Source organism: Anser cygnoides, chromosome 7, assembly GCF_040182565.1.
Source record: "Anser cygnoides isolate HZ-2024a breed goose chromosome 7, Taihu_goose_T2T_genome, whole genome shotgun sequence".
Classification (NCBI taxonomy): Eukaryota; Metazoa; Chordata; class Aves; order Anseriformes; family Anatidae; genus Anser; species Anser cygnoides.
In genome coordinates, this window is record NC_089879.1 from 14451973 (window position 1) to 14476353 (window position 24381).

General features: G+C 59.1%; 2 protein-coding genes across 4 annotated transcripts; both read right to left on the bottom strand.

The window, feature by feature from the left end:
- Positions 1-441: 441 nt before the first annotated feature.
- FGF8 (fibroblast growth factor 8) lies at positions 442-10239 on the bottom strand. Of its 3 annotated transcripts, none has more exons than XM_067000771.1 (5): positions 9126-9356; positions 8967-9003; positions 6729-6876; positions 2849-2955; positions 443-2017 (listed from the first exon to the last, which is right to left on the bottom strand). In XM_067000771.1, exons 1-5 carry the CDS (start codon positions 9155-9157, stop codon positions 1730-1732), a joined length of 612 nt encoding a protein of 203 aa, XP_066856872.1. In that variant the 5' UTR covers positions 9158-9356; the 3' UTR covers positions 443-1729. The 3 variants fall into 3 exon arrangements, with proteins under 3 accessions (XP_066856873.1, XP_066856872.1, XP_066856871.1); XM_067000770.1 differs by having other exon boundaries at positions 6729-6909; positions 9126-9355; XM_067000772.1 differs by lacking the exons at positions 8967-9003; positions 9126-9356 and adding an exon at positions 10054-10239 and having other exon boundaries at positions 442-2017.
- Positions 10240-17986: 7747 nt separating this feature from the next.
- Positions 17987-21200, bottom strand: NPM3 (nucleophosmin/nucleoplasmin 3). The gene is made up of 6 exons (XM_048060548.2): positions 21059-21200; positions 19700-19785; positions 19386-19505; positions 18894-18987; positions 18673-18793; positions 17987-18551 (listed from the first exon to the last, which is right to left on the bottom strand). The coding sequence occupies exons 1-5, from the start codon at positions 21090-21092 to the stop codon at positions 18690-18692; spliced, it is 438 nt and encodes a 145-aa protein (XP_047916505.1). The 5' UTR covers positions 21093-21200; the 3' UTR covers positions 17987-18551; positions 18673-18689.
- Positions 21201-24381: the final 3181 nt, after the last annotated feature.

The window sequence follows — 24381 nt, forward strand, 5'->3', positions numbered from 1 at the left end:
GCACCCTGGCAGGGCTGAGCAACCACCAGAGGAGGGGACCCAACAGCCTGCTTTGGTTTGCATGGACACCAAGCTCGCCCAGAGCAGAGGGGAGCAGAAAATCTGCTTTCTGTCTTGGAAAGCCTCATCCGATGCCTAAACCACTGGTCCAGGTCACGACTGTGCTGCACCATGCCCCTGTTCAAGCTCCCATGGACCTGTCTGCTCCTTAAACCTGGAATTTCCTACAAGGAAAGCCACGATTCCCATAAAACCCACCTGGGTCCAAGATCTCAGGTATCCTCCTGCTTCCCATACCTGCTCCCTGGGGAAGGAGCTCGCACCAAGCAGCGGCCTCAGCCTGTCCTGCACCTCTCCGTCCCCCCTGTCCCCTCTCCATCCTGCATCTCCAGCCCCAGCCCTCCCGGGAAAGCAGGCAGGCTCCAGTTAGACTAATACAAATTTTTAATGCACATATTAAATAAATATTTCCATCATTTCATATTAAATTTGTACACAACCAAAAACAAAAAATCCTCAAGGAAACAGAAAACAAACAATCAAAAAAAAAAGATTGGATGAAAAGTCACCCCTGGTTCTGGCTCCTATCCAGTGTCTTTGTTTGCCCTCCCCGTTAGGAATAATTGCTTTAACCCTTTGGGGAGAGGCATGGTCCCAGGGCAGCATGTACAGAGTGGGGCTGGCTGGGGATGCTCACTTAAGGGATTTAATGTTTCTAAATAAGAGAACTAGGATTCTGTCAGCACAGAAATTTTTACAGAAAACCTCTCATTTCCCAGGGGAAAAAAAAAAAAAAAAAAGGGTGGCAGTGTTTCTCATCAGAGAGCACACCTGGAAGAGACAGTTGGAAATGGAAGCGTCAACCACAAACCGAGTGTTACAACAAAACCAGCCTGAAATGGCTCCACAGCAATTTGTAAACTTTTTTAATTAGATGAAAACATCCATCTGATTAAAAAATAAACGGAAAAAAATTTTCACATTTTCCTCATAAAAAAAAAAAAAGATACCACCAGCCTGCTCCACAGCAGCCATCGCCTGCTGCCTCACCGTAGTAGTTCAGGAATAAAAAGGAAAATTATAAAAAAATCCAGAGATGCTCTGGGGGGCAAGAGGTACCAGTCGGTCCGGGACTTTCCGTGAGGTGTCCATCACCCCCACCTGCTCCCGAGGACAAAACCAAGCGGTGCTGGGAAGGGGCTGGAATGGACCCGTGGGTCCTCGCCTCCGACACGTCCCCGCCCCATCGTTTTCCGACTTCTCCGTCCTCTCTGTCAAGCATCCACTCAGTTCATTTAGGTAGCACGTTGCTCCCACATTTGGATTTCCTTTTTTTTTTTTTTTGCTTGTTTGCTTTAAATGGTGATTTTTTTCTTCTCCTTTCCCCCTAGAGCTACAAAAAAAATAATTACAGAACAAAACACGACCCCAAACAGACTAGACCACTGCTAAGCGAAGGGCTCTTCCCCCCCTTCACCAGTCTCTGAACGTTTCATCTCTTTTCAAGTTGGAGTACAAAAATAGAGCCTCTTTTTTTTTTGCCTTTTTTTTTTTTGTAAAAACAAAACCACCCCCCCAAATTATCAACAACTACCTCAGGTAATTTTTTTTTTTTTTAAATCCTCCCCCCATCCCCTGTTGTGTTTGTTTTTTTTAATAACCGCGTAGGAAAAGTCTCTACGGGTTAAGTCCACCAAGCTCTTAAGCAGAGTCCTCAGGGCTTGGCAAGTCAAGGGCCAGCCTTGGAGCTGGAGTTTCTAGTCCTTTTGCTCCTGCGGTTGAAGGGGTAGTTGAGGAACTCGAAGCGCCGGTGGGGCTCGGTGGTCTGGTGGCCCTTGGGGAGCCGCTTCATGAAGTGCACCTCGCGCTGGTGCTGCCGGGTCTTGGAGCCCTTGCGCGGGCGGCCCTTGCGGGTGAAGGCCATGTACCAGCCCTCGTACTTGGCGTTCTGCAGCGCCGTGTAGTTGTTCTCCAGGACGATCTCCGTGAAGACGCAGTCCTTGCCTTTGCCGTTGCTCTGCGCGGGACAGAAGGGGACAAGGGGGGGGTTCAGCAAACGGGGCTCCTCGCCACCCCGGCTCGGGTTTTGGTCCTCGTGGGGGGGCTCAAAGCTCATTTTCCACCTCTCCTACAGGTCAGAGCTGGCCCGAAGCTATCCCCAGCGCGATGCCAGCACCAGGCTGCGAGCCCCCGTGCACGTCTTGTCCAATGCTTCAACCCCTTGTGCACACCGGGGGATATTTGCCCGCTGCCATCCTGCCTCCATCCCTGCCACCAGCTGGCTTCCCCTGCCAGCAACGGGGAGCAAACTCTCCATTTCTGTGGCAGTGCAGCCACCCATCCCATCCTGTCCCATCCCACCCAGAACAGTAGGGGCAATGGGGGAGGACAGCACGGGGTCCGTGGGGACAATGCCCACAGATGCTGGTGGCGGCTGGAGGCCAAGCTCCTCCACATCGCACACAGCACCAGGACCAGGGAGAGGACCCACATCCCACAGCCCCAAGGCAGGGAAAACCCTCCCAGAGAATCGCTGCCCCACAGGGATTTTTTCCCCCCCCATCCAGACCCCTCCGCCCCAGAGAGGGAGCGCAGCAGCTCGGAGGAAGCGTGACTAAGCAGCCTGCCCCGCGGAGCATCTCAACATTCCCGGCCCTTGTACCATGTAATCGGGGAGAATAGCCCAGCAACCCGCCTATTTGTTCGGGGAGATACAAGGAATGCGCCCCACACAGCACCTGCCCGCCCCTTCCCACCCGCCTGGGCTGCGGGGCGCCTCGTCCCCCCGTCCCCTAAAACCAAGCCCCAGGACACCCCCATCCCTGGGGGTCGGGTGCCAGCCCCCTACCTTGCCGATCAGCTTCCCCTTCTTGTTCATGCAGATGTAGAAACCCGTGGCCGCCCCCTTGATGCGCACGCGGCTCCCGAAGGTGTCGGTCTCCACGATGAGCTTGGCTGGGGAGGAAAGAAATGGGGGGGGGGGTCACAGGGACGGAGAGCCCAGCCATGCCAGCCTCCTGCCCTGCCACAGTGTCCCTGCATGACCTTGGTCACGTCACTTTGTCACCCGGAGCCGTGCAGGAGCAGCTCTGCCTTGCCCAGCTCCGCGTGGCTCCGCAGCTCGGGTACCCCAGCGGTGTCCCAGCTGGGATCAGGGCACACGGTGACAGGCAGGGGACAAGCCAGCTGCCCTGCACGGCACGCTGCCAGCTGTCCCCAGCCCACGGGGACATCGCTCTGCGCCTCTCTGCCGGGCCAGGGCTGCAGGAGGAGCAGTGACTTTGCAGCTGGCGGAGGAGGGGGGCGTGAAGGGTACGGCCATCCTTTTAATGCCTTTCACCTTTGCGCGAGTCGAGAGGGCGTATTGATTTGGTCTCAGTTTTTTTAATGGAGGCATCGATTGACTTCCGAAGGAGCTATGCAAATCGCCGGGTCGATGGGCCGCCTATAAATAGACCTGTCACCTTCCCTCCTGCCTCCGCCCTGGGAACACGAGCCCCGGAGCCCACCCGTCCCCGGGGAAGAGGGAGGATGGGGACGGGGCATCCTTCCCCCAGCCCTGCTGCCACGGCCCCCCAGCCAGCTCCGCTCACAGAGAGACCAGGGGCAAGCCCCAAGTACGACAGCAGCTACCTGCTCACACCTCAGCAGGGCTGTGCTGCACCGAGCACCAAAGATTTCCCCATGAAAAGCCAGCTGGGACTGTCCCATCTCACCACCAAAGATCTCACCCACATCAGGTCCCGCCGAGCATCAGCACCTGCTCCCATGCACCCAATTCAGCAAGGTAACCCGAGCACAGTCTGCAGGGCCCCTAAGCACGCGGCACCTCACAGGGCCATGGATAAGTGCCTCATTTCTGCTCTCCAACCTCTGCCCAGGGGCTGTTCAGCTTCGCAGGGCCACGGACCAGCCCGCTCTCATCCCCACCCCACGGTGCTCGGCTCTCCCAGCAGTGTCCAGCCTCAGAGGGCAGCAGGTGGTTTTGTAGGGGGGATGCTTTTCAATGGCAAATGCAGGCTGCGGGCACACAAACGCCAAACCAAGCTCCAGGACCAGACACAAACTGCTGCCCTTCTCTCTGCGATGCCCTGATCCTGCCTCCCTCGCATCACGGGTGCTGCTGGGGTCAATGGCACTGAGAGTGGGGACTTCACCCGCGCCATCCTACAGAAAATCCCATCCCCAAACTGCCCTGCACTCTGTTCCGCTCCCCCAGCCAGGCACAGGTTGTGCTCAGAGCAGAGAAATTTGGGAAGAGACAGCCTCAGCCCACACCAGCACAGCTCAGCACCCGGAGGGACCGTCCCCAAACCGGCCAGCGGAGCCGCAGCTCCGTAAACAAACCGCTGAGACAGGGACCCCGATTTATCCATATTGGGGGAAAAGGGGGGGAAGAATTGATCCGGGAGGCAGTAAAAGGTTTGAGGAGCATTGATTTTTCTCTGCTCTCTCTCTCCGAGAGATAGAAAGAGCGGGGAGGGAGGGACGGAGGAGGAGGAGGGAGGGAGCGGGGAGGCCTCGGCCCCAGCAGGCACAAAACGCGCTCGGGCGATGGATGCGCGCTGCTTCCCTCCCGGCCTCGTCTCAAAGGGCGGCCGTGATTTACGGCCACCGCCTGGGATCGCCGCCCCGCCACAGCCCGGAGGACGAGGACAACCTGCCACCGGCACCCGCACGGCCCCGAGCACGGAGAAAAACCCTACAGACCCGGGGGGAAGGCGGCGGCAGGGCTCGCAGCGCCGTGGTCGCAGCCCCGGAGGGACAGCCCGGCCGCCTCCGCTCGGAATGAAAAGAAGTCAATCAAATATCGACAATTAAGACATATAACGGGGAACCGCCGGACTGGATGTGAAGCCGGCTGTAAAAACGTCAGCGTGGGGAAAGGGGTCAGCCGCAAAAATAAATCAACCCCTTCTACACGCCCACCCCAAAAAATTAGAGGAAAAAAAATAAGAAGAATGAAGGGGCTTGGGGAGGGGGGCTCCTTTCTTCAGAGGTGGGTTTCTGAATAGCATTTTTGGGGAGACCTCCCCCCCCCCTTCTGGAGGGGAGCAGAGCTTAACATTTTCAACTCTATTCTTTCGCTTAAGTGACAGATTTATCCCAGTAAAATTATGTTTCATGCTAAAACTTTGAAGGGAAAGTGGCTACGTAAATGCTGAAAAAATGCAGCGAGACACACTTGATCCCCCAACTGGACTGCGAAGAGGAGAAAGTATTCAGGAAATGTTAAAAAAGGTGAAAGTAAGAAGCGTTTTAATAGTTCTTCCAGACATGGGGGCCTCCCTAGAGATTCATATAGAACAATCCTGAACCTCTATTTTAACATTTACAGACTTGCAACTCCTTTAAAATGTTACATCTGAAAAACTGCTTGTTCTCTTTCTGTTTTAGATCAGTCTTCATTTTCCTCCTTCGCTCTTCAAATGCTTAACCTTTTTTTATTACGTTTTAATAGAGTTTTTCGAGCCACCGCTAGTCCCCTCCTCCTGGCCTTATTTAAACCTGGTCGTTATTTCGGTATGCACGAGCTGCCTCTCAAAGCCCAGGCATTACAGATCTGAAACAAGACAAGGGTTTTGGGTTTTGTTTTTTTTTTTTTTTCCTCATCCTTTTGCTTGGGAAATTAGCTAATGCCCTTTCAATCCAGGGCTGCTCTAGAGTGGGAATAATTCGTTTGGAAGACGAACGCTGTACGGGGGAGCCCGAGCTTTGCTCAAACTGTGAAAAGTTCAGTGTGAAATTTGCAGCCAGAGCAAAAGGGAAAAAAAAAATAGAGAAGGGGAAGGAAGAAAAGTACTTCTACTAATCTCCCCAAGCAAGAAAGGGAAATTGCTGCTAATACCAAAGAACAACAGTTGTGATTCCTGCCTACAGTGCCCGCAAACGCAGGCACCTCCTGCCTGCAGAGGGTCCAGGATCAGGTCCACGGCCCCTGGGCTGCCCCCATAGAGCACAGCCGGGGCCACGGCAGCACGGGGACACCACTACTGACCTGTGCCGTGTTTGGCCATCCCCGTGTGTCACTGGCACACGCAGTCAAAGCATTTCGCCTTTGGGACCAGTCCCTCTTCCCCAGGGTGCCAGAGCTTTTGGGTATGGGGTGCCAGGGCTGGCACAGTGGCAGAGGGGACAGGCGCAGCTCAGGCTCTGGAAATCGCAGAGCCCCCCGCTTTGCCTTCTCCTCACCAGCAGCCAACTGCCTCGCTGACCCTGCGCTCGGGATTTGCTTTGGAAGGGGAGGCACGGGGGGGTCACGTCGGGAAAACTCCACTTGGCAGCTCTAATTCAGGGCAGGTTTCTGGAGAAGCAGTTCACCTTTTTCTTTTTTTTCTGCCCCCTCCCTCTTTTCTCCTTTCAACTTTTCTTTCTATTTCTTTTCCAAACGGAAGTCTCGGAGACTCCCAGCCCCATGCTGAAACATCTTTTGCAGCTCAGCAAGCGGCACCCCGAGCTCTCCGAGTCAGGTGCGCGGCGCAACAGAGCAGGCAGAAGCAAGCGGAGCCCATCCTGCAAGCTCCGCTCCCCTCCCTCGGCACGGGGAACGTGCCCTCACCTCGAGTCCTGCGGCCGCTGAGCACTGACCCCTGTGTTTTCCCTCCACAAGCCCCCGCAAGCCGAATGATTTTAATGATTTCTGGCTAACGAACAGGTCGGAAATCATCAATTGCCACGCTGCGCTGCGGACACCTCCCCGGCTGCCCGCCCCCACCGCGCGTCCTTACCGTGCACGTCCCCATCCTCTGCCATCGCATTGATTTTCTTGTTGTCCAAGATCTGCACATGCTTCCCGCTGGTCCTGCTGTACAGCTGGTAGGTACGGACGAGCCGCCGGCTCAGCTGATCTGTCACCAGGCTCTGCTCCCTCACATGCTGTGTAAAATTAGGTGGGGACTGAACAGTTACCTTTAGGAAATTAAAAAATATACGACACACCATTATAATCTCTACTCCTCAGAGGGGCGAATGGGCTGAGCAAAGATCGCTCGCGGCTGCCCGCCGGGATTCGTGGAGGCAGGATGGCAGCGGTGCCTCCTGCGCCAGCAAAGGAGAAGCAGCAGGACACAGCGGGACACGGTGGCCCTACAGAGCCAGGACCCCTCCAGCCGTGCCCTAAGAGGTGCAGGTGACTCGGGAACATGATGGGGCTTGGCAACCCCAAAGGCCTCCCCGGGATGCAGGGGGTCCCAGCTGGCACCGGGGTCCCTGAGATGAGCATCAAGGCTGGGTGCTGGAGGGGTCCCAGGGGAAATGTGCAGGATGGGCACTGGATCACGCCCCCGAGGGACCGACAGATCCCCACACCTTCATCACCTCCACAGGAGCACCCGGCACACATACCCCGGCTGCTGCCCCATCTCTTTCAACAACTGCCTTTCTTCCGGGTGCCGGGCTCTTTATTTGCTCCCAAGTGCCTCATTCACTGAGCTCTTTAAACACAAAACCCGCGGGTAAGGCAGAGAGCTACAAGGTGCAAGGAAACCGTGCCCCAGCCTGAGCATTCGGTGGCATGAGACCCCCAGGACCCTGACACGCTGCCCGTGCCGGCGCATCGCTGTCCGCAGCCCCGGCACGCCAAGCCCGTCCCCTCCAGAGCCACCAGCCCTGCTGCTGCTGCTCCCGGGCTTTAAATGATTTTCAGGAGCAGCCAAACCCGCTCCCCCCCTCAGCTCCTGGCTCCGAGCTTGAACAGGAGTCCTTTCCCCCCTCGTCTCAAATCCCTCTTTTAAGTCTGGAAAGTTTCGCTGCTCCCTGACATTTATAAAGATGTATTCTGAGCAAATGTTGGGAGATGGCTCCTTTCAACATCAGAAGGCAGGGACTACCCCTCGCCACCCCCACGTCAAATGGGAAGATTTCCTCCCGTCTTCAACAACAACAGAAAAACCCAATAAAAGCAGAAGCCGCCGCTCTCCCCGAGCTGCCTTTATATAGATATCTCCCCTTGACAATGTCAGCTCTCTCCCTCTGCTGCTGTGTGTGCATGTGTGTTTCCTATAGACGGCGTTTGGATAATGCAGCGGGATTCTCTCCCGGCTCTGATGAGGGTACCATGTGGAGGAGAGGTCATTAGCCATGCCGCTATTTGGTCTCCATCTCATACTCCAAAATATTACAGCTATGTTTTTACACAAACTCCCAGCGCCTGGTTCCCTTTGCCTTTGGGCTGGAAACTCGATTTTTTTTCCCCCCACCTCCCCGAGCTTCCAGCAAAATAAAAAGAGGAGCTTAAAGAGCATTTCCAAAAACTCCTGCACCTGTGATGTGTGGGGAAGGGGGGGCTTCGCCCCGGTTTGGGGGCGCACCGCTCCCAGCGATGCGCCCACTGCTACGCGGGTGTTGCACAAGCTCTGCCCGGGCTGTTTAATCTGCTCGTGACACTTCTGTCTCTGGCGATACAAACCAGCGATGCTACAGTCTGACAATTTTAAGCTGGATCAAAACCTACGCTTTTTAGTAAGGAAACAGCTTTTTTTTTTTTCTCCCCCCCTTCTTTTTAATTCCGCTTTACTTTTTTTTTTAGGTGAAGCGGCGCAGAAAAACAACCCCAGACAAGAGGAAAGGGGGATCCACGGTGCGATGTAGAGGAAGGGAAGGGGAAAACCCGGCACCCAAAGCTACTTAAAAATAACAGCGCGCGATCCCTTGAGCCCCGGGGTGCTCCCTGCCTGGCAGCTCGCCCCTCCTGCCCCTCGTTTCGCAGCCTGGGGGGCTCCCCCCCCTCGGGCAGCCGCCCGGCCTCGGCTTTTTACAGCCGGGCGACTTTTGTCTCCGGGGTTTTAAAGTGTTCCTCCTCCAGCCCTCCCTCTCCCTCCTTCCTTCCTTCCCTCCCTCCTCCCTCCCTCCCGAGCCCGGGGCGCTGCGCGGCGGCCTCGGGGCACCCCCGGACCCCCGGGATGGAGGCGGGGGGGGGGACATACACACACACACGAAACAAAGCCGGCGGCGAAGCGGGCGCTTACCTGGGCTTGCAGGCAGAGGACGAACAAGTGCATTAACCTGGAGGGGGGGGGGGGGGACGGGGACGGACAGAAAGCAGGAGAGAGGTGTGAGCCGGGGGGCTGCGGGTCCCGGGGAGGGGGGGGGGGACAGGAGGGAGGCTGGAGGCTGCCGGTACTCACACGTAGCTGAAGAGCGAGGAGCAGGGGTCCATCGCGGAGCCGGTGCGGGGCCGGGAGCCCGGGACCCGGCGGCGGGGAGCGCCCGTTTTGGGGCGGGGGGACCCGGGGGGGGGCCAAGGGGGGCGCGGCGCTGCCTCGGCTCCTCGCCTCCTCTCGCCCTGCCGGCGCGTCCTCCTCGCCCGGAGGAAAGGAGGGCACAAGCGGCTACAGAGGGGAAAAGCCCACCCGTCCGCCCTCCCAGCCCCCGGGGGCTCACGGCCGGCGGCCCCCCCCCCCCTCCTTCCCCGACCCCACCGAGGGGAGTCCCCCCCCCCCCCGCCCCCCCCCGTCCCGTCCCGCTCCCGGCCCCGCTGCCGCCCCGGGAGGCGGCCCCGAGGTCCCGGGGGGGGGGCGGGCACGGAGCTCCCGGGGGGGCGGCCCCCGGGGGGGCGGCAGCCGCAGGGGGACCCCCCCCCGGCGGTACCTGCCGAGGTGGGGGGGCTCCGGGCTGCTCGGAGCCGGCGCTACGGGAGCAGCCGCCTGCGGGCTGCAGTCCCCGCGCCGTGCCTCAGTTTCCCCATCTGTAAAATGGGGGCTTAAGGGCTGGTGGTGGTGGTGGTGGAGGGGGGGGAAGATGGAAGCCCGGAGGGTTTTCCCCGCTGGGGACACCACCGCTCCGCAGCTCCTTGTGGATTGGGGCCGAGCGGGCGAGCCCTCTCGCTGGACGTGCCAGACATTAAAAGGATTACCGGGGCGGAGGGAGGGAGGGAAGGAGGGGAGGGAGGGGACGGACGGGACCGAGGGGAGGGGGGGGGTCGGATGGAGGTGGGGAGAGATTGGGGAGGGGGGGGGGGCAGGAGTTTCGAGAGGCTGAGCAAATAACGCAGCCGGGGGTAGCGGAGCAGCGGGACCCCCCCCTCCTCCCCGAGCATCTCCCCGGGGCTCTTACCTGCTGCGGGCACCGGACAACCCTCGGGCCGGCGGAGGGGTGGGGGGTGGGGGGCACGGGGGGCCGGGGCTCAGCCCCACAGCCCGGGCAGGGCCTCCGAGGGCTGCATTGTGCCGCCGAGCCCCGGCGGCAGCTCCCGGCCCCGCCACCTGTAGCGCACCGGGGCGGGGGCTGCGGCGGGCGGGCGGCCCCCGGGGCCGGGTACCTGGCCGGGGGTCGTCGGTGGAGCGAGCGGCGCCGCCTTCGCTCGGGGCTGAGTGACAGCCGCTAATTTGCCGGCCGGGCCCCGCTGCCGGTCCCCGAGCTCCCCGCTCCTTCCTTTATCTTATCAGAGCCCATAATTACAATTGCTATTTTGTTTCCTCGAATCAGCAATCAGCGCTATCTGCCGCCGCTGGGAAGGCAGCTCCCGGCAGCCGGCCTCTGAGTGACAGCGCTCACACACACACACACACACACACACACACACACACACACACACACACACACGCTTGTGCACAGCCCCCCGCACGCGTGTGCGCGCTCCCCGCACCCACTCGTGTCCATGCACACGCACGGCCCCTGCACACGCGCACCCCCAGCCCTCCACGCACCCCTCGACGCACACGCAGCCTTTCCACCCGCGCTCGGTGTGGACCCACGCGGCCCTTTGCACGCCCCCCCTTTGCACACTCCTCCCCCAGATGCCCCGCACACGTAGGCACTCTCCCACCACACTCACAAAACGCTTTTCTCTCTCTCGTGCACGCTGACATCCAGCTTGTGGGTTTCCCCTTGCGTGGGCACCCCAACCCCATGTGCACCCACACCACAACCCACCACACACTCGGTGTTTCACCCCAAAATGCCGCCTACAGCCATCCTAGTGGGTGTCCCTGGGGGGCCAGGTGCCTGGGGCTCACCCGCTTTTGCCCAGCACCTTACAGCCAGGCAGGGGGCACTGAGGGCAGGCAGGGGAACCTGGACATTGCCCCATCCCTGGGCTGGCCCCACAGAGCTGACAAAAAAAAAAAAAATCCCTGCATCAGTATCATCAGACCTAGCAGTGTGCAGGGGTACAGAGCTGGTAGCCACCTCGTTCTGCCCCAAATTTCCCATAGAACCAGCCTCTTGCGCATTTAATTCCCTGTTTCTTGGTGCAAAAGATAAAAAAAGTCTTGGGCAGAGCCTGCGTTTACCTGGCAGACTTCAGGAGCACCACCAGAACAGGCAGGATCGGTACTGAAAATGCTCGGTGAAGCAGAAGAGGGCTTCCACAGGCTCAGCTCACCAGTCCAGCAGGCATTTGGGAGAAAAGCCATCAAACTGATGTGCTGAGGTGCGGGTGAGGCAGCTCCCGTGCCCATAAATCTGTCTGTCTAGGGAGCGCCCGGCAAAACCGGAGCAGAGAGCATGAGATATTCCTGATGCTCTAAGGTAAAAAAAATATTTTTTTTTTAAAAAAGGGAAATCCTTATTTTTTTTATGCATAAATATGAAAGGGGTTCAGACACAGCAACTCTGTCCCAGATGCTGCTCATGGTTCTCAGCGGCCACCCCTGTTTTAGCCCCAGTGGGTGCGGGGCCAGGCCACGTGCCAGCCTGCACGACACGATGTGCACGACAGCGCCGTGTCCAGAACGGCCCCGGCTGCCTCGAACCGGGAGATTTACGGTGTCCCGAAGGGGGTCAGGGGCGGCCGGGAGCTGACAGCTCCGTGTGTGCCCCCTGCCCTCGGCAAACAGCCTCAAGTGCCAGCCGTGGCCGTAAAATCGGGCCGGCGCGGGATCACCGGGGGGCAGCCGCACTTGTGCTGACACGGGATGACAGACGATGCTCCTGCTCCTGCCAGCGGACCGGGAGCAGGGCCAAGGCCTCCACGGCCCCATCCTTCCCACCTTTGGGCAGGGGAGGGGCACAGCAGGGTGGTGAGGGCGGCTGGGGTGGGCAGCACCGAGGGTGCTGGGCTCACGGCCAGCAGGGATGGCAGGTGCCCAGGTAGAAGGATTTGCCTCCTGCCCTCAGTGCTTCCCGGCCCACCCTAGGGTCACTCGTGAAGAAGGAGCCCCCTCACACCTCTTCTTTGTCGTTTTAAGTTTCAAAAAAGTGTATTTGGAAAGGTTTCTTTCTGTGCAAGGGAAGAGAAAGGAATCAGCCTGTTGATCAGCTCCCTTGCAGGCTGAGCTGAGCCCCCTGGTCCCTTCCATCCCTGCCCGAGCAGGGACACGGACCACAGCACTAATCCTGACCAGCAGAGGAGCAGCGCATGCAGGGGAGCATCCCAACACGGAGCCAGCCTGAGGGCGAGGAGAGCTCCTCCCTGCAGGCACGGTGGGCTTGGAGAGAGTGCAGAGCAGCTCTCTGAAAGGGGACAGAGGGACAGCACCAGCAGGGTGAGGGCGGGATGGGGCTGATGTCTGATTTCATGCAGACGAGGACACCAGAACCCTGTACCTGAGCATCTCCCTCCCCTCCGACACCACTTGATGGAGAGCCGAAATTCATGGAAACCCAGAGTTTGCAATACTTTACAGCCAAGTCTGGAGGATGCTTGGCCATAAACCACCCCAAAGCACACGGAGTCTTCCCATAAAAGCCAGAGGGATGCCAGCCCCAGCACTCTTACCCTGCCCAGCCCGAGCCCCCTGCCCACTGATCCCACGCGGCATTAATGGGGCGTTGCAGAGGCAGCAGCAGCTCCGGCATGGCTGAGCGGTGCGGAGCAGCCCCGGGGCGATCCCACCGCTCACCATTAACCCAGCCTCCCCCCAAAGGGAAGGAACTGGGCCGAAGCCCCCCAGGATGTGTTACATGGGAATGACCTTGTCTGCGCTACCCACAGCGCCCGGGGCCGCCCCGGGGCAAACCAGGAGTGGGGAGGGGAGATAGAGCCCGCTCACAACTCCTTCTCCTCTCTATTCAATTACTAGGAAAAGGGCTGAGGAATGGTTTGTAAGTGGTGGGAACGCCGGGCCAGGGGAACACCCCCGTGCTCAGCCCCCTGGAGCTGCACCCAGCCCTGTGTAGGACCGGCCAGGGTGCCGTGGCCCCGTTAGGTCCCTCTGTCAGCCTGCTTGCATGGCTTTTTTTCAAGAAATGGGTTCTTGCCTCTGCCCTTTGGAGATGATTTCGCCACCTCCTGCCCAGCAGCTTTCTGGAAACGTGCTCGTGGAAGCGCTGGTGACAATATTGGCTCTGTCATCCTCCTGTAGATGAGTCCTATATGCCATCCTCCTGTAGACGGGTAAAGAGCTGAGAGAATCCAGGAGCCCTGTGGAGGGCAGTGATGGGGAGACAGACCCCCAGACCACACATACCTGCAAGGAAAGAGACCTTTCATGGCCATCCAGCCCAGGAAAGGTGCACGTCAGTCCCACAGCTGGGCTTGAGCTAGACCAGCCAGTAGCAAAGACTGAAGGCTCCCAGCAAGGGCAGCTCATATGGGATCAACTCAGGGAGAAGATGGCATCCCCAGCCCTGAGTAATTTAAGCCCCAAATCAGGCATTTTTGGGGCAAATCTGCTGTGTGTGTGGCAGGGGTTGGTAAATGAGCAGCCTGACCTGGAATGGCCATGGCACATCTGTATGGGAAAGGGGTGACACGCGTGGAGACATGGATGAGGGTGTGCACACACGTGGTGTTTGCTCACTTCCACCCCATTCCTCCCCGCCTTGCACAGACCAAAGAGCCTCTCCAGGACCCGGTCCCAAGGCATCCCCAGCTGGCACAACTCGCCCAGCACCATCCCCATGGTCTGCAGCACCAGGCAGGGCTGGGACGGGGCTCAAAGCCAGGCTGGGTGCTGGAGGGGCTCCCTAGGGCCACCCAGGAGCTGAGCCAGAACCCCAAAATGCCAGCCCTTTGCTGCTCAGCTCCCAGCCAGAAGCACCAGGGGATTTGGCTTGGGGTTGGGTCCTCCTGGGAAGAGGAAGCCTGCACCCAGCCCCGGTGCCTACGGGTGCTTAGGGCCTAAGCCTAAAGCTAACAGCGGTGGCCGGGGGGCTGTCGGCCGGCTGTAACTCTACCTCCGTTTGTTTGCTTACAGCATCCACCCAAAATGCCCGTGTGTGTCTCCGGGCCCCTGTGTCAGTGGCAGCTGAACTGCTGACCCCAGGAGTTTGCAAAACACCAGGGTTATGGCCCCTTTGACATCCCAGCCCGGCGGAGACACCGCTCGTCCTGACCCTGTCCTGGGGATCCAGCCCCGGGCACCCCGCATGGGGGACGGGGGGGATGTGGTGGGGCCCGTGAGAGTGAACCCCAAAGGAGCAGCGAGGTGGGCACGCTCCCACCGCACCTGCTGTGTCCTGGGCCAACTCCAAGGACCTGCCCCAAACCCCCTTAATCCAAGCCCATCCCTCCAGAGAGCCCCGACAGCACCAGTGCAGAGCCACCAAGGGCACCACGGAGGCCAAATCCTGCCCGTTCTGGGGCTGCCACCAGCGGGGCTGGGATCAGGGGACCACACAGGAGGGTCCCACCAGCACACTTTATATCCCCCCTGGGGCACAGCCCCGCTGCTCCAGGCACCCCCTGTCCCCACGGCTGCCACCAGCCCTGGCAGGGAAGCGCGGTGACAGCCCTGCCAGCGTCAGGGACGTCCCAGCCCGCAGCGATTGGATTTGTGCCACGGAGGGGTCGAAGGGCAGGGCACCTGCGACCCCAGGGTATCGGGGTTGTGGCTGTCGGGAGCAGAGCTGCTGTCGCTGCCTGGACGCGCAGCTGGCTTCAGAGGGATGCAGGAGGGGACGGCGTGGTGGGGCAGTGCCCGAGCTGTCACGGGGAAGAGCCCTGGGAATTTCTGTAACGTGGCAGCAGGTATGGACCACGACTCTCTAACTCTGCCCAACCGGGTTCACCCTTAGCTTTAGGTGTTACGGGTTCGGCCCCGTCTCGTGGCACGAGCCCTGCTCCAGCATCCCCCGGGCGCTGCCCCGTGCGCCCCCAGCACCTCCTGCTGCAGCCCATAAAGCCGCGGGTGTCCCGGCTCTAACTCCGCCAACACACAGCTCCCCTCGCGAGGCTGGGGACGTGTCCCCACGCAAGCAGAGGCTCTGACTAGCTCTCACACCCTGCGAGCACCCGGACAAACCCAGCGGGAACCCGCTGCACACGCGGCAGCTGGAGGAGCCCTGTCCCCTCCCGGGGGCACGAAGACCTCCCAGCCCACAACCAAGCACCAGAACGACCCCAGCCCTGAATTTCGGCCTGTCCAGCAGACGGGGCTGCTCCCGCACAGCGCACCCGGGGCATTTTGCTGGCCGCAAGGCGGTGGCGGTGGGTCGCAGCCCCCCCCGGTTGCGGAGGGGAGCGGCGCTGCCCCGGCTCGCCCTCGGGAAGCGGGAGCAGAAGCGGAGCGCTCATGGAGCGGGGGACCAGCCCCACCTACAGCACGGCCACAGCTGCGCCTCCCGGCCAGCCGGGGGCTGCCTGCAAATGTGAGGACATCTTATGGGGGGCGAGAAGAGCCGGGGCACCGCAAGGAAAACCTCTCCCAGGCCGTGATCAGCAGAGCAGCTCCCCATCCCTCTCCTCCATCCCCGAAAGTCAACTCAGACTTGACCCCTGAAAGGAGGGAGTCCCACAGGCTGGCTCAACACGGCCACCCCGAAGCCCTCTCCGAGCACGGCAGGCTGCTCCAGGAGGGCCTGAGCGTGGGTGCACGGCCCTGGTGCTCGCATGCCCGGTGTGTCACAGCTCTGCCTGCCGGCGCGGTGTGGCCGTGTCACTGCTGCGTGGTTTGGACAGTGCCGGGGTGCCCGGTGCTGCCAGAGCAGGGAGGGATCCATCCCCTGAGACGTCAGCATGCAGAGCCCTGAAATGCAGCAAAAAAGAAGGATGCTCAGAGCCCAGAGAGATCCTACAGCCATCTGCTTTTGGGGCATCATTTAGTTCCCGGGGCATCATTTGGCTCCCAGGGCACCAGCACCTCTACCACCCCGTGGAGGAGCTCTGGACCCCACACCCTTACCCACACCCCATATATATACACATACACCCTTATTTTCCTCCCACCCCATGCAAAACAATGCAGCCCTCACACCGGGAGCCCCATGTGCACCCCAAGCCTCCTGCTCCCCCCGATACCCCCCAGCCCGGCCGTGCCCGAGCTCACCTGCTCTCAGGCAGCCCTGTTTGTTTGCCCAAGGTATTTGCAGCCGGGGGCACCTGCTTTGATACCATCAGCTCGGCGAAGGAAGCTGCTCACCTAGCGTGACCCCTGTAATCCCATCCTTCCCCATTAAGCGCCGTGTGTGAGCGCGTCCCCCCCTCCCTGCACTCACCTCCGAGCACATCAAGGCTGGGACATGGCTGGGGAGAGGGGGGCAAATGTCCCAAAAGCACTGAGAGCAACACTGGCAGTGGTGCAGGAGCTGGGAGAACTGCTCACCTCTGCAAAGTGCCTTGGATGTGACCCTGGCTGTACCCATACCCTTACGAGCCCCGATTCCAAGCTCTGAATCCCTCCTCCCCATCCCTGTGACCGGCTTGGCCAGACAGCCCCAGCTCCAAAGCTTTGTCCCATGTCACCCCCTGCCCCTGCTACATCCCAGCACCCTGCCCAGCATCACCAGCCTGGGGCGCTCGGTGCCACGGGGCGGTGGGGATGTTGGGACGCAGATTTGGGGTTTGTAACCGGCAGGTCTGCAGACCCCATGCAGACTTCTATAAGGTCATGTGCGTGCCAGCCCTGGCAGGGGCTGGGCACCATCCTGACCCTACACAGGCACAGCCAGATCTCCATTCCCCTCCCAAACTCCCCCCCTGCACCACGAACACAGGGCACCGACACGCTGCCTGTGCCTGCACCCCACAAACACACACACAGCCCTCGGGGAGAAAAAAAACCTACGTCCTTTCAGCCAGCAAGGCTGCCAAATCCCCCCGCTCCCCACAACCCTCCCCAGGACACCCCATGTTCCCGGTAGTGCTCGTGGGCACAGACCTCCAGCCCCGGGCACCCCATTGCCTGGCAAAAACTGCTGCTGGGACAGCCGCAGGTTCCGCAGGGACATGTCACCTCCCTGAGCATCCCAGGGGCTGCCCGGCCCCTCCGCAAGGGACAGAGGCACGGCGCTGCCCGCCTGCCATCTAGCGGTCCCCAAGAGGGACCCAGCAGCCCCCGCCGCCTCCTCGGTCCCATACACGCACCCAGACCCCCACCCTGTGCCCCCCTGGCAGGGATCGGTGTCACCCCACTGTCCCCTTGTCCTGGAGGGCTGGGGTGAGAGCGGTTTCTCTCTGGGCTGGTCAAGGGGTGTTTGGGGCCAGGAGGAAACAGGGGTGACGGATGGGGAGGGAGCTGCACGGGTCCTGGAGGAGGGGAACGGCCCCGCTCATAACCCAGGATGGAGCAGGAGCAAAGGATCTGCCCTGGAGGATTTCCTACCAGCCCAAGAAACTCGCTGTACAAGCGGAGCTGTACCGAAAAGGCCAGCAGCATGGCTGGAAAGGGCATGGCGTTCCTCAGGGCCAGCAGCAAACAAGAACTGGGAGAGGGATATGAGGAAACCCCTGGAGAAACCCTCAGGACAAGGCCAGCTGGGCTGCCAGCCCCCAGGGGTGTGAGGTGCCAGCTAGCCAAAGCACAGGGAGCTCCAAATCCCCCTAACCATGACGGGGCTCCCTAGCAAAGCTCAGCCCCATGCTGTGCAGGCGCTGGAGTTTCATCCCTCCCCGGGATGCTGCTGGGGTGAGGAGAGCAGGACCTGGGGTGAGGATTCACCACCTCATAGGGACAGCGCTCAGGTGGAGCACACACGGAGCTGGGGCCCTGACCAGCTCAGCCCCTGCCCCTTGGTCCCCCAGCTGCAGAGCTCATGGGGCAGAGTGGAGATCCCGAGCCCTTCGTGGGTGCTCTGCATCCGGAACAGCTCCCCGGGAAGCAGGGGGACACAGAGGAGCATCCCCCACCGCCCCGAGCATGGGAGGAACCTGCCAAGCCACCAGACCTGACACCTGAGACCTTTATTCAGTGTAAAAAACGGTTCCTTACAAAGCAGGTTGACCCACAACCCCCCTCCAAATCACAGGCAGGCCCTGAGCTCCCAGCCCGCAGGTGAGGGTGCAGCCTGGGCCCCGGTTCCACACTTCCAAGTGTATAAAAACAAGGTGTGAGTACAGAAAAGCAGCCAAGAATCAGTGAAACTGCCTCTGGCTCTACGTCCAGCTGCTGGGGAAGGGGCCAGGACTGGGCATTTAAGAGCCAGGTGCATAGAGCAGAGGTCCAGGGCAGCAAAAAGGCACAGGGTAAGGAGCACCTCCACCATCCCCAGCTCCCAGCAGAGGGACAGGGAGAGGGGACGTACCAGCAGCACCCGTCTGGGGTTGGGATCAGCCTCCTAGGGATGTAGGGAAGAAGACACCCCAGTGCTGGGAGCTCACCGCTCCCAAAAAAGATCCAACAGAAAAAAACAATAATACTAAAAAAAAAAAAAAAAAAAAAGCAGCAAGCGTTGAGGTCCTGGCAAGAGGTGTCCGAGGTAAAAGTCATCCAGGAGGAAGTCTCAGCGAGCACCTGGGGGAAGAAGCAGACTGAAAGCAGCAGCCTCCTGCAGGGGGTCCCACTGCACAGCCCCCCCGTGGCAGGGCAGCACCCCCCCGCCAGGACCCTGCTGCAGGGCTGCGCAGCCCCTCACCTCGCCCGGAGCCACCCTCACTGCTTCCTCCGCTCCTTCTTGGCTGGCACGATGGGAGCAATCTCCTCCTCCTCAGACATGTCCTCGTCGTCCTCCTCAAAGGAAATGTCTTCCCTGTGCGCTGGGACACACAAAGAGCTCTGTTACCCACCGGGAAGGGGGGGGGGGGGTCTTTGGCCCTTGCTGCTCCCCGGCCTCTCCCCCCAGACACGAGCCCTTACTGATCTGGTGCCAGCCGGCGAGGTGCACGGGGCCGGAGCCCGCTGCCAGGCGGAAAGTCACCGGGGGCTGCAGCTTGAAGTTGTCCAGGCTCAGCTGTGAAGAGATGGAGCCAAGTTAGGGGCAGAGGCCAGAAGCAGAGCACCCCGTGCACCCCCGCAGGGCGCTCAGCCAGCAGGCTGCGTCCTTCTCACACCACCCCTGCCCAGGCAATAGGCAGAGCCCGTGGCCTCAGCCCTGTGAGGCTACCCCAGAGATGCAGGGGCTGGGAGGGTGGTCTGGGGTCAGGGCTGACCCCACTGAGCTGGGCAGCAGCACGTACCCACACAGGGAGGCTTTGGGGGCACCTGCAGCCAGGCCAAGGCTACCAGGGCATTTCCCCGCGAGCTGCAGAGCAGCTCACAGGCAGAGTCCTTGTGGAAAGGCCTACAGACACCCAGAGATGCCTAGTTCCCTGCAGCTCTCCCGTTTGAGCCTTCAAAACCACCTCTTACCAAGGGCTGGCACGACAACTTCAGGTTGGCCACGGGCACAGCGATCTCCTGGTTCTCGTGGTTTCGCCCGACCACCTCCACCACGTTGCACTCGTCCTTGGCACCATCCGTGAGGCAGACCTGGGTGGGGAATGGAAATCCTGGGTACTGCTCCCCCAGGAGACACAGCCGGGGCTCTCCAGGGGACAAGTGACCCGCAGCAATGCTCCGGCCCAGCTGCCATGCGAGGTGAGGTGCTGCCACACAAAGCAAGGGACATGAACCTCTGTTCATGCTGGCTGCCAGCTCCTGGGGTTTGTTCTCATCTCTCTTACCACAGACAGGGCCAAGACGTGGTCGGAGTCATCTTCCTCATCCACCTGAAACGTGTAGGATTTGGTACTGGCAGTCAGCTCGCAGCCTGGAAGCAGAAGACAAAAAAGCTGAAGCGAGGGTTACACGGCAAAAGTGCCCGTGCAAAGGGTCCCCAGGGGGAGCCCCAGCCCTGGGCGGACAAGCTCGTGGTGTCCCTGATACGCATTGCTCTCTGATGGCTCCAATACGAAGTGACCCCAAGCACTGCGCACCCACCTCAATACCCTACAGGGACAAACCTTGGCGTCCCCAAAATGGGCTGCCATGAAACAGTGCCCAGGGGCACCTTAGGCCCCCAAAACTACACAGAACGAGGCTCATGCCCTCCAGAGCGCAGCAGAGCCAGGTCGCCCTCCCTTAGGTAGGGAGAGAGGCAGCAGACGGAAATACTCTGCTCTCCCCAACATCAGCGAAGTTTTGCTCTAGGGAAAAGCTGGAGGTAGAGACATCGAGGAAGAAACATGAGAGGTAAGGAACAACCCGATGGGGCAGGGTGCTGGGAGTTGGCAGCAGGAGTCCCAAGACATTTTATTACGCGTGTGTCCAAAGAGCTGCAAGAGGAAGGGAGAGGCAAAATTACGTCCTGAGCTCTGACGGTCAGGATTCAGCCAGCCGTGGCGAGGAAGGGCAGGCAGAGCACCCTGGGCGTGCTTGCTTGTTGCAGGATGATTCACCAATGTGAAGCAGAGGGGAAAAACGTGGAGCCGAGCCCTGCGCACCAGGCACGGCATTTCCAGCGGGGAGAGAGGCACGAGCCTCGGCAAACAGCTCGGGGCGAGCCCCGGCCCTAATCCTGCTCACGCATTCAGCTCGCGGGGGCGAGGAACGAAACCCAGGTGCAGGAAAGCCTCGGGGGCTGCCCCACTTTGCAGCGCAAGCGGTTGCCGAGGTGCTCTGGGAGGCGAACGGCGCCGGACACGTGCGCGCAGCCTGGAGAGCGGCGGGGGCACGGGGGGGGGAAAGGGGAGGAAGAGGAGGAGGACGACGAAGAAGAGCATGGAAGAGGAAGAGTATGGAACAGGAGGAGGGGCCCCCTATCGCCGCCACGTGCCCGGTGCTCCCCGGCCCTACACGTGTGCCCCTGTCCCGGCCCTACACGTGGCCCTCCCCAGCCCTCTCCGTGCGCCCCCCCTGTCCCCAGCCCTGCTTTTTTACCCCCCACGTGTCCCCCCCCCAAAAAAAATCCGTTCCTCCCCCACGTGCTCCCCCGCCTCCGACCCGCTTGCTAACTTTCCCCCAAACCTCCCCAAAATCTCCTGCCCCCCCCCATCCCATTTATTCCCCCCCCGTCCTCCCAAAGCCCCCCCGGTGCCCCTCACCGAAGAGGACGCTGCCGGCTCCGTGCGGCTCCATGTGCGCGGCGCAGGGAGTGGGGCGGGCAGAGCCGAGCCGAGCCGTGCTGTGCCGGGATGCACCGCCCCGTGCCCGCCCCCACACCCCCCAAAACCTTCAGAGGCGGCACCCAGCGGCTGCCGAGGGAAGGGACTGTCCCCTCCGGTCCCCTCCTGTCCCCTCCGGTGACAGGGGAGCGCCCGGGGCGCCCCAGAAGGGCTGAGGGCAGCGCGCTGCTGTACCCGGTGAAATGCCGCATTTGTAGGGTTCCTTATGGGGGTTCGTTTCATTGCGATAAAAGGCGAAGGGTTATTAGCCCAGGGGGATCCTAATGGCTTTTCCTGGTAGAAGAGGTTTTCTGGGGAGTAGGCAGGAGAGGGGGGACAGGGGAAGGGGACAGAATCCTAAATGGCAAGGGTGGGGAACAGCCCAAAAGTCACCTTGGGGGTGAGAAACCCCAGTGCAAGGGGAGCAAAGAGGTAATGGGGAGGGGGCACAGCTCATCTCCACTGCTTGATCTCAGACCCCAGGGCCTGTGTGCAGTACACCAGCCTCCGCCTGCAGAGGAAGGGAAGGCAACGTCCTTCTTCAGCACCCAGCCCAGGGGGCAGAGGACCAGAGCAGCCTCCCCCACGTTTTGGGGGCAGAAACTGCATTGAAACAGATCCCTTTAATGGGGTGAGCTCACGCCGCATTCTCGGTCAGAAGCTGGCCCCGCTCCCACTGCAGAGGAGACCTCCACCAGCCTGCCCTTCGCACTGCTCCAGCTGGAGCCCATTCAACAGCAACACGACAGAAGCTCTGAAGAGCCGAATCAAGGCCCAGAAAAAGACAAGCGTTACACAAGCGCACCTCGGATGCCTTTGAACTCGCTCGCTCCCGCAGCAGCTCCCGCAGCCATCTGGCTGCAGCACACACAGCAGATACACGTGCTGTCCCGGAGCAAAGGAGGCAAGGAAAAATCTGGTTCACGTTCCCTTAAAGGAAAAGTTCCCAGTGCAACGTCAAGATCAATCCTGGCTCCTAGGCTGAGATGAGATTTGCAAGGCGTACTCACGCAGCTTTTCTTTCCTTCAGTGTCTACCCAAGCCCACCTTTTATGTCCAGGACACATCAAGGAGTAAGGAAAACGCAACTCCCCCTCTGGGACAGAGGATGCAGCAATAGAGGGAGCAGAGATGTGTTTACAACAGTTTCCCAACTGCTCAATACTGAAAGGCAAGTGGAAGCGCTACTGGGATCCACCACTCCCCGGTACATTTTCTTTAACACTACCGCAGTGCCAGCTGAACATCCGAGAGCACAAATTACTGGCAGCAAAAGCCTTACCTGCTCTGTGTTGTAGGGCTGCAGGCAAAGGCAGCAAGCACAAGACAGCCATCCACTGCCTCCTGTCAGTGCACAGTGAGGAAAAAAGCAGAGAATTCGATCCTTAATGGGTAAAACACACATTAAGCCTCAAAATGGGTGGTCCTCTTCCTCCTGAGCACATCAGATATTCCAGCTGACCGCATTAATAGCTGGCAGTTATGACCATCCTCAGCAATATCAAGGCAAAAGTTTCCACATCCTATTCTTGCCATCCTACACCAGTCAGACGGGACATCCCCCAAAACACACAAGTACGTGCTAGCTTCTCTCCCTCTAGCTCCTCTACAGAATTTTCCCCCTGAATTCTTCAGGAACCTCCCTTCTCTCAGCTCACATCACCCAAAGGTGTTCACGCTACACCTCTGTTCCCTCCTGTACCACCTCCCACAAAGAGGGGAACGTAACACAGCTCCCTCCTACAGCCTTAACTCCAAGGTCACTGCTCTAACCTCCCCCCACAGCCATCCTCCGGTCTGCAACCACCAGCTACAGACACAACTCCCACCAGACACATTCCTTAAACCACAAATGAAACCAGATTTTGACTAAGATCATGTTTGTTTTTTTTTTTTTTTTAAATTTGCTTTTATTCCTGTTTGACACTATAAACTACAGCTCCACTCAGAAAACCCCCAAACATAAAAAGCTACTCCCCAGGAAGATATACACACACACACACACATATTTTAAACATACTTTTAAAGCAGACAGCTCAAACTCCGGAGACCATTTGCCTCACTTATTTTTGGCTTCAGGTATTCATTGTCCCCAGGACTGGGGGATGCGCAGAATTTGATTGCTTTGGGAAGTACTGTGATCACTATGTAGAAGTTGTAGAAGTGACTGAAGTCCCTTTCATGCTGAAAAACTCACCCTGTACAGATGACACACGCTTTTTAGGCCTGCCCCTGAGCTCTTGAAATAGGATATTTGGTCCTACTTGTAGCAAAGAATCCTTGCAACAGGAAAATAAAAAATAGTGGCTACTGATGACAGAGCGTAACAAACTGCTCATGGGGCAGATGGGTCTGCCAACAGCCGTTCCAGCAGCAAGGTCCCATCCCCCTTTGCAACAAACCCAACATAGACCAGGGCTCTGACAAGTGCTGTGGCTCGGACAAAACGCCAAGCACCGAGCAAATGTAGCACAGCCAACACAAACATGTGCTTGAGCAAAGCCAGGCGGGTTCACACCAGTATCTTCACTTCAGCCATCAGTTAATTGTCTAGCATGTGGCCTGCGAAGAGAAGCTGAGGAAAATATGGAGTTAGCCTAGGAAATAGAAGGCTCAGGTATTGGAAGGCCGCTGTTAGGTGCACTCCCCCTTAAGAAGAGGGTACCAAAATGGAGCTGGGCTCTTCATGGAGGTGCTCAGCAGGACAGCAAGCTGATTATCATGAAGACACCCTCCCCACGAGGACAATCAAGAAACAGAACACGAGCAGTGCTCTGATTTCAGCTGTTTTTAGAAGAACTAGGGCTTCAAGACACTGAGCAACTGAATTTGAACTCCATGCTGATTCTGCTTTAGACTAGATGACCACTCAACATCCCTTCCAACCTGAATTATTTAATGTTACGAGCTACAAAGCAAACCAAAGATCAGTATTTTATTTATTTTTGAGAAAAGCATTTTCAATTCAGAAACCACTGCAGTTACTCTACTACAATCAGATCTACCTGTGGGTTCTCACACACATTCAACCCCAGAGTGGAACATTCTGCTGTTACAACAAAGAACGAACACACACACACACACACACACAATTATAGCTGCAATTGCTAATTTGTGAGATTATTTCCTCTGCTGATAAGGCTATCTGCCAATACTTACCTAGTCAAGTAATTTTCATTTCATTGCTGAATCAATTGAAGAACACTTATGCCAATTTTCAAGCACTTCCCATGCTCACCAGTGACCTCTTCAGTGCTCTGATT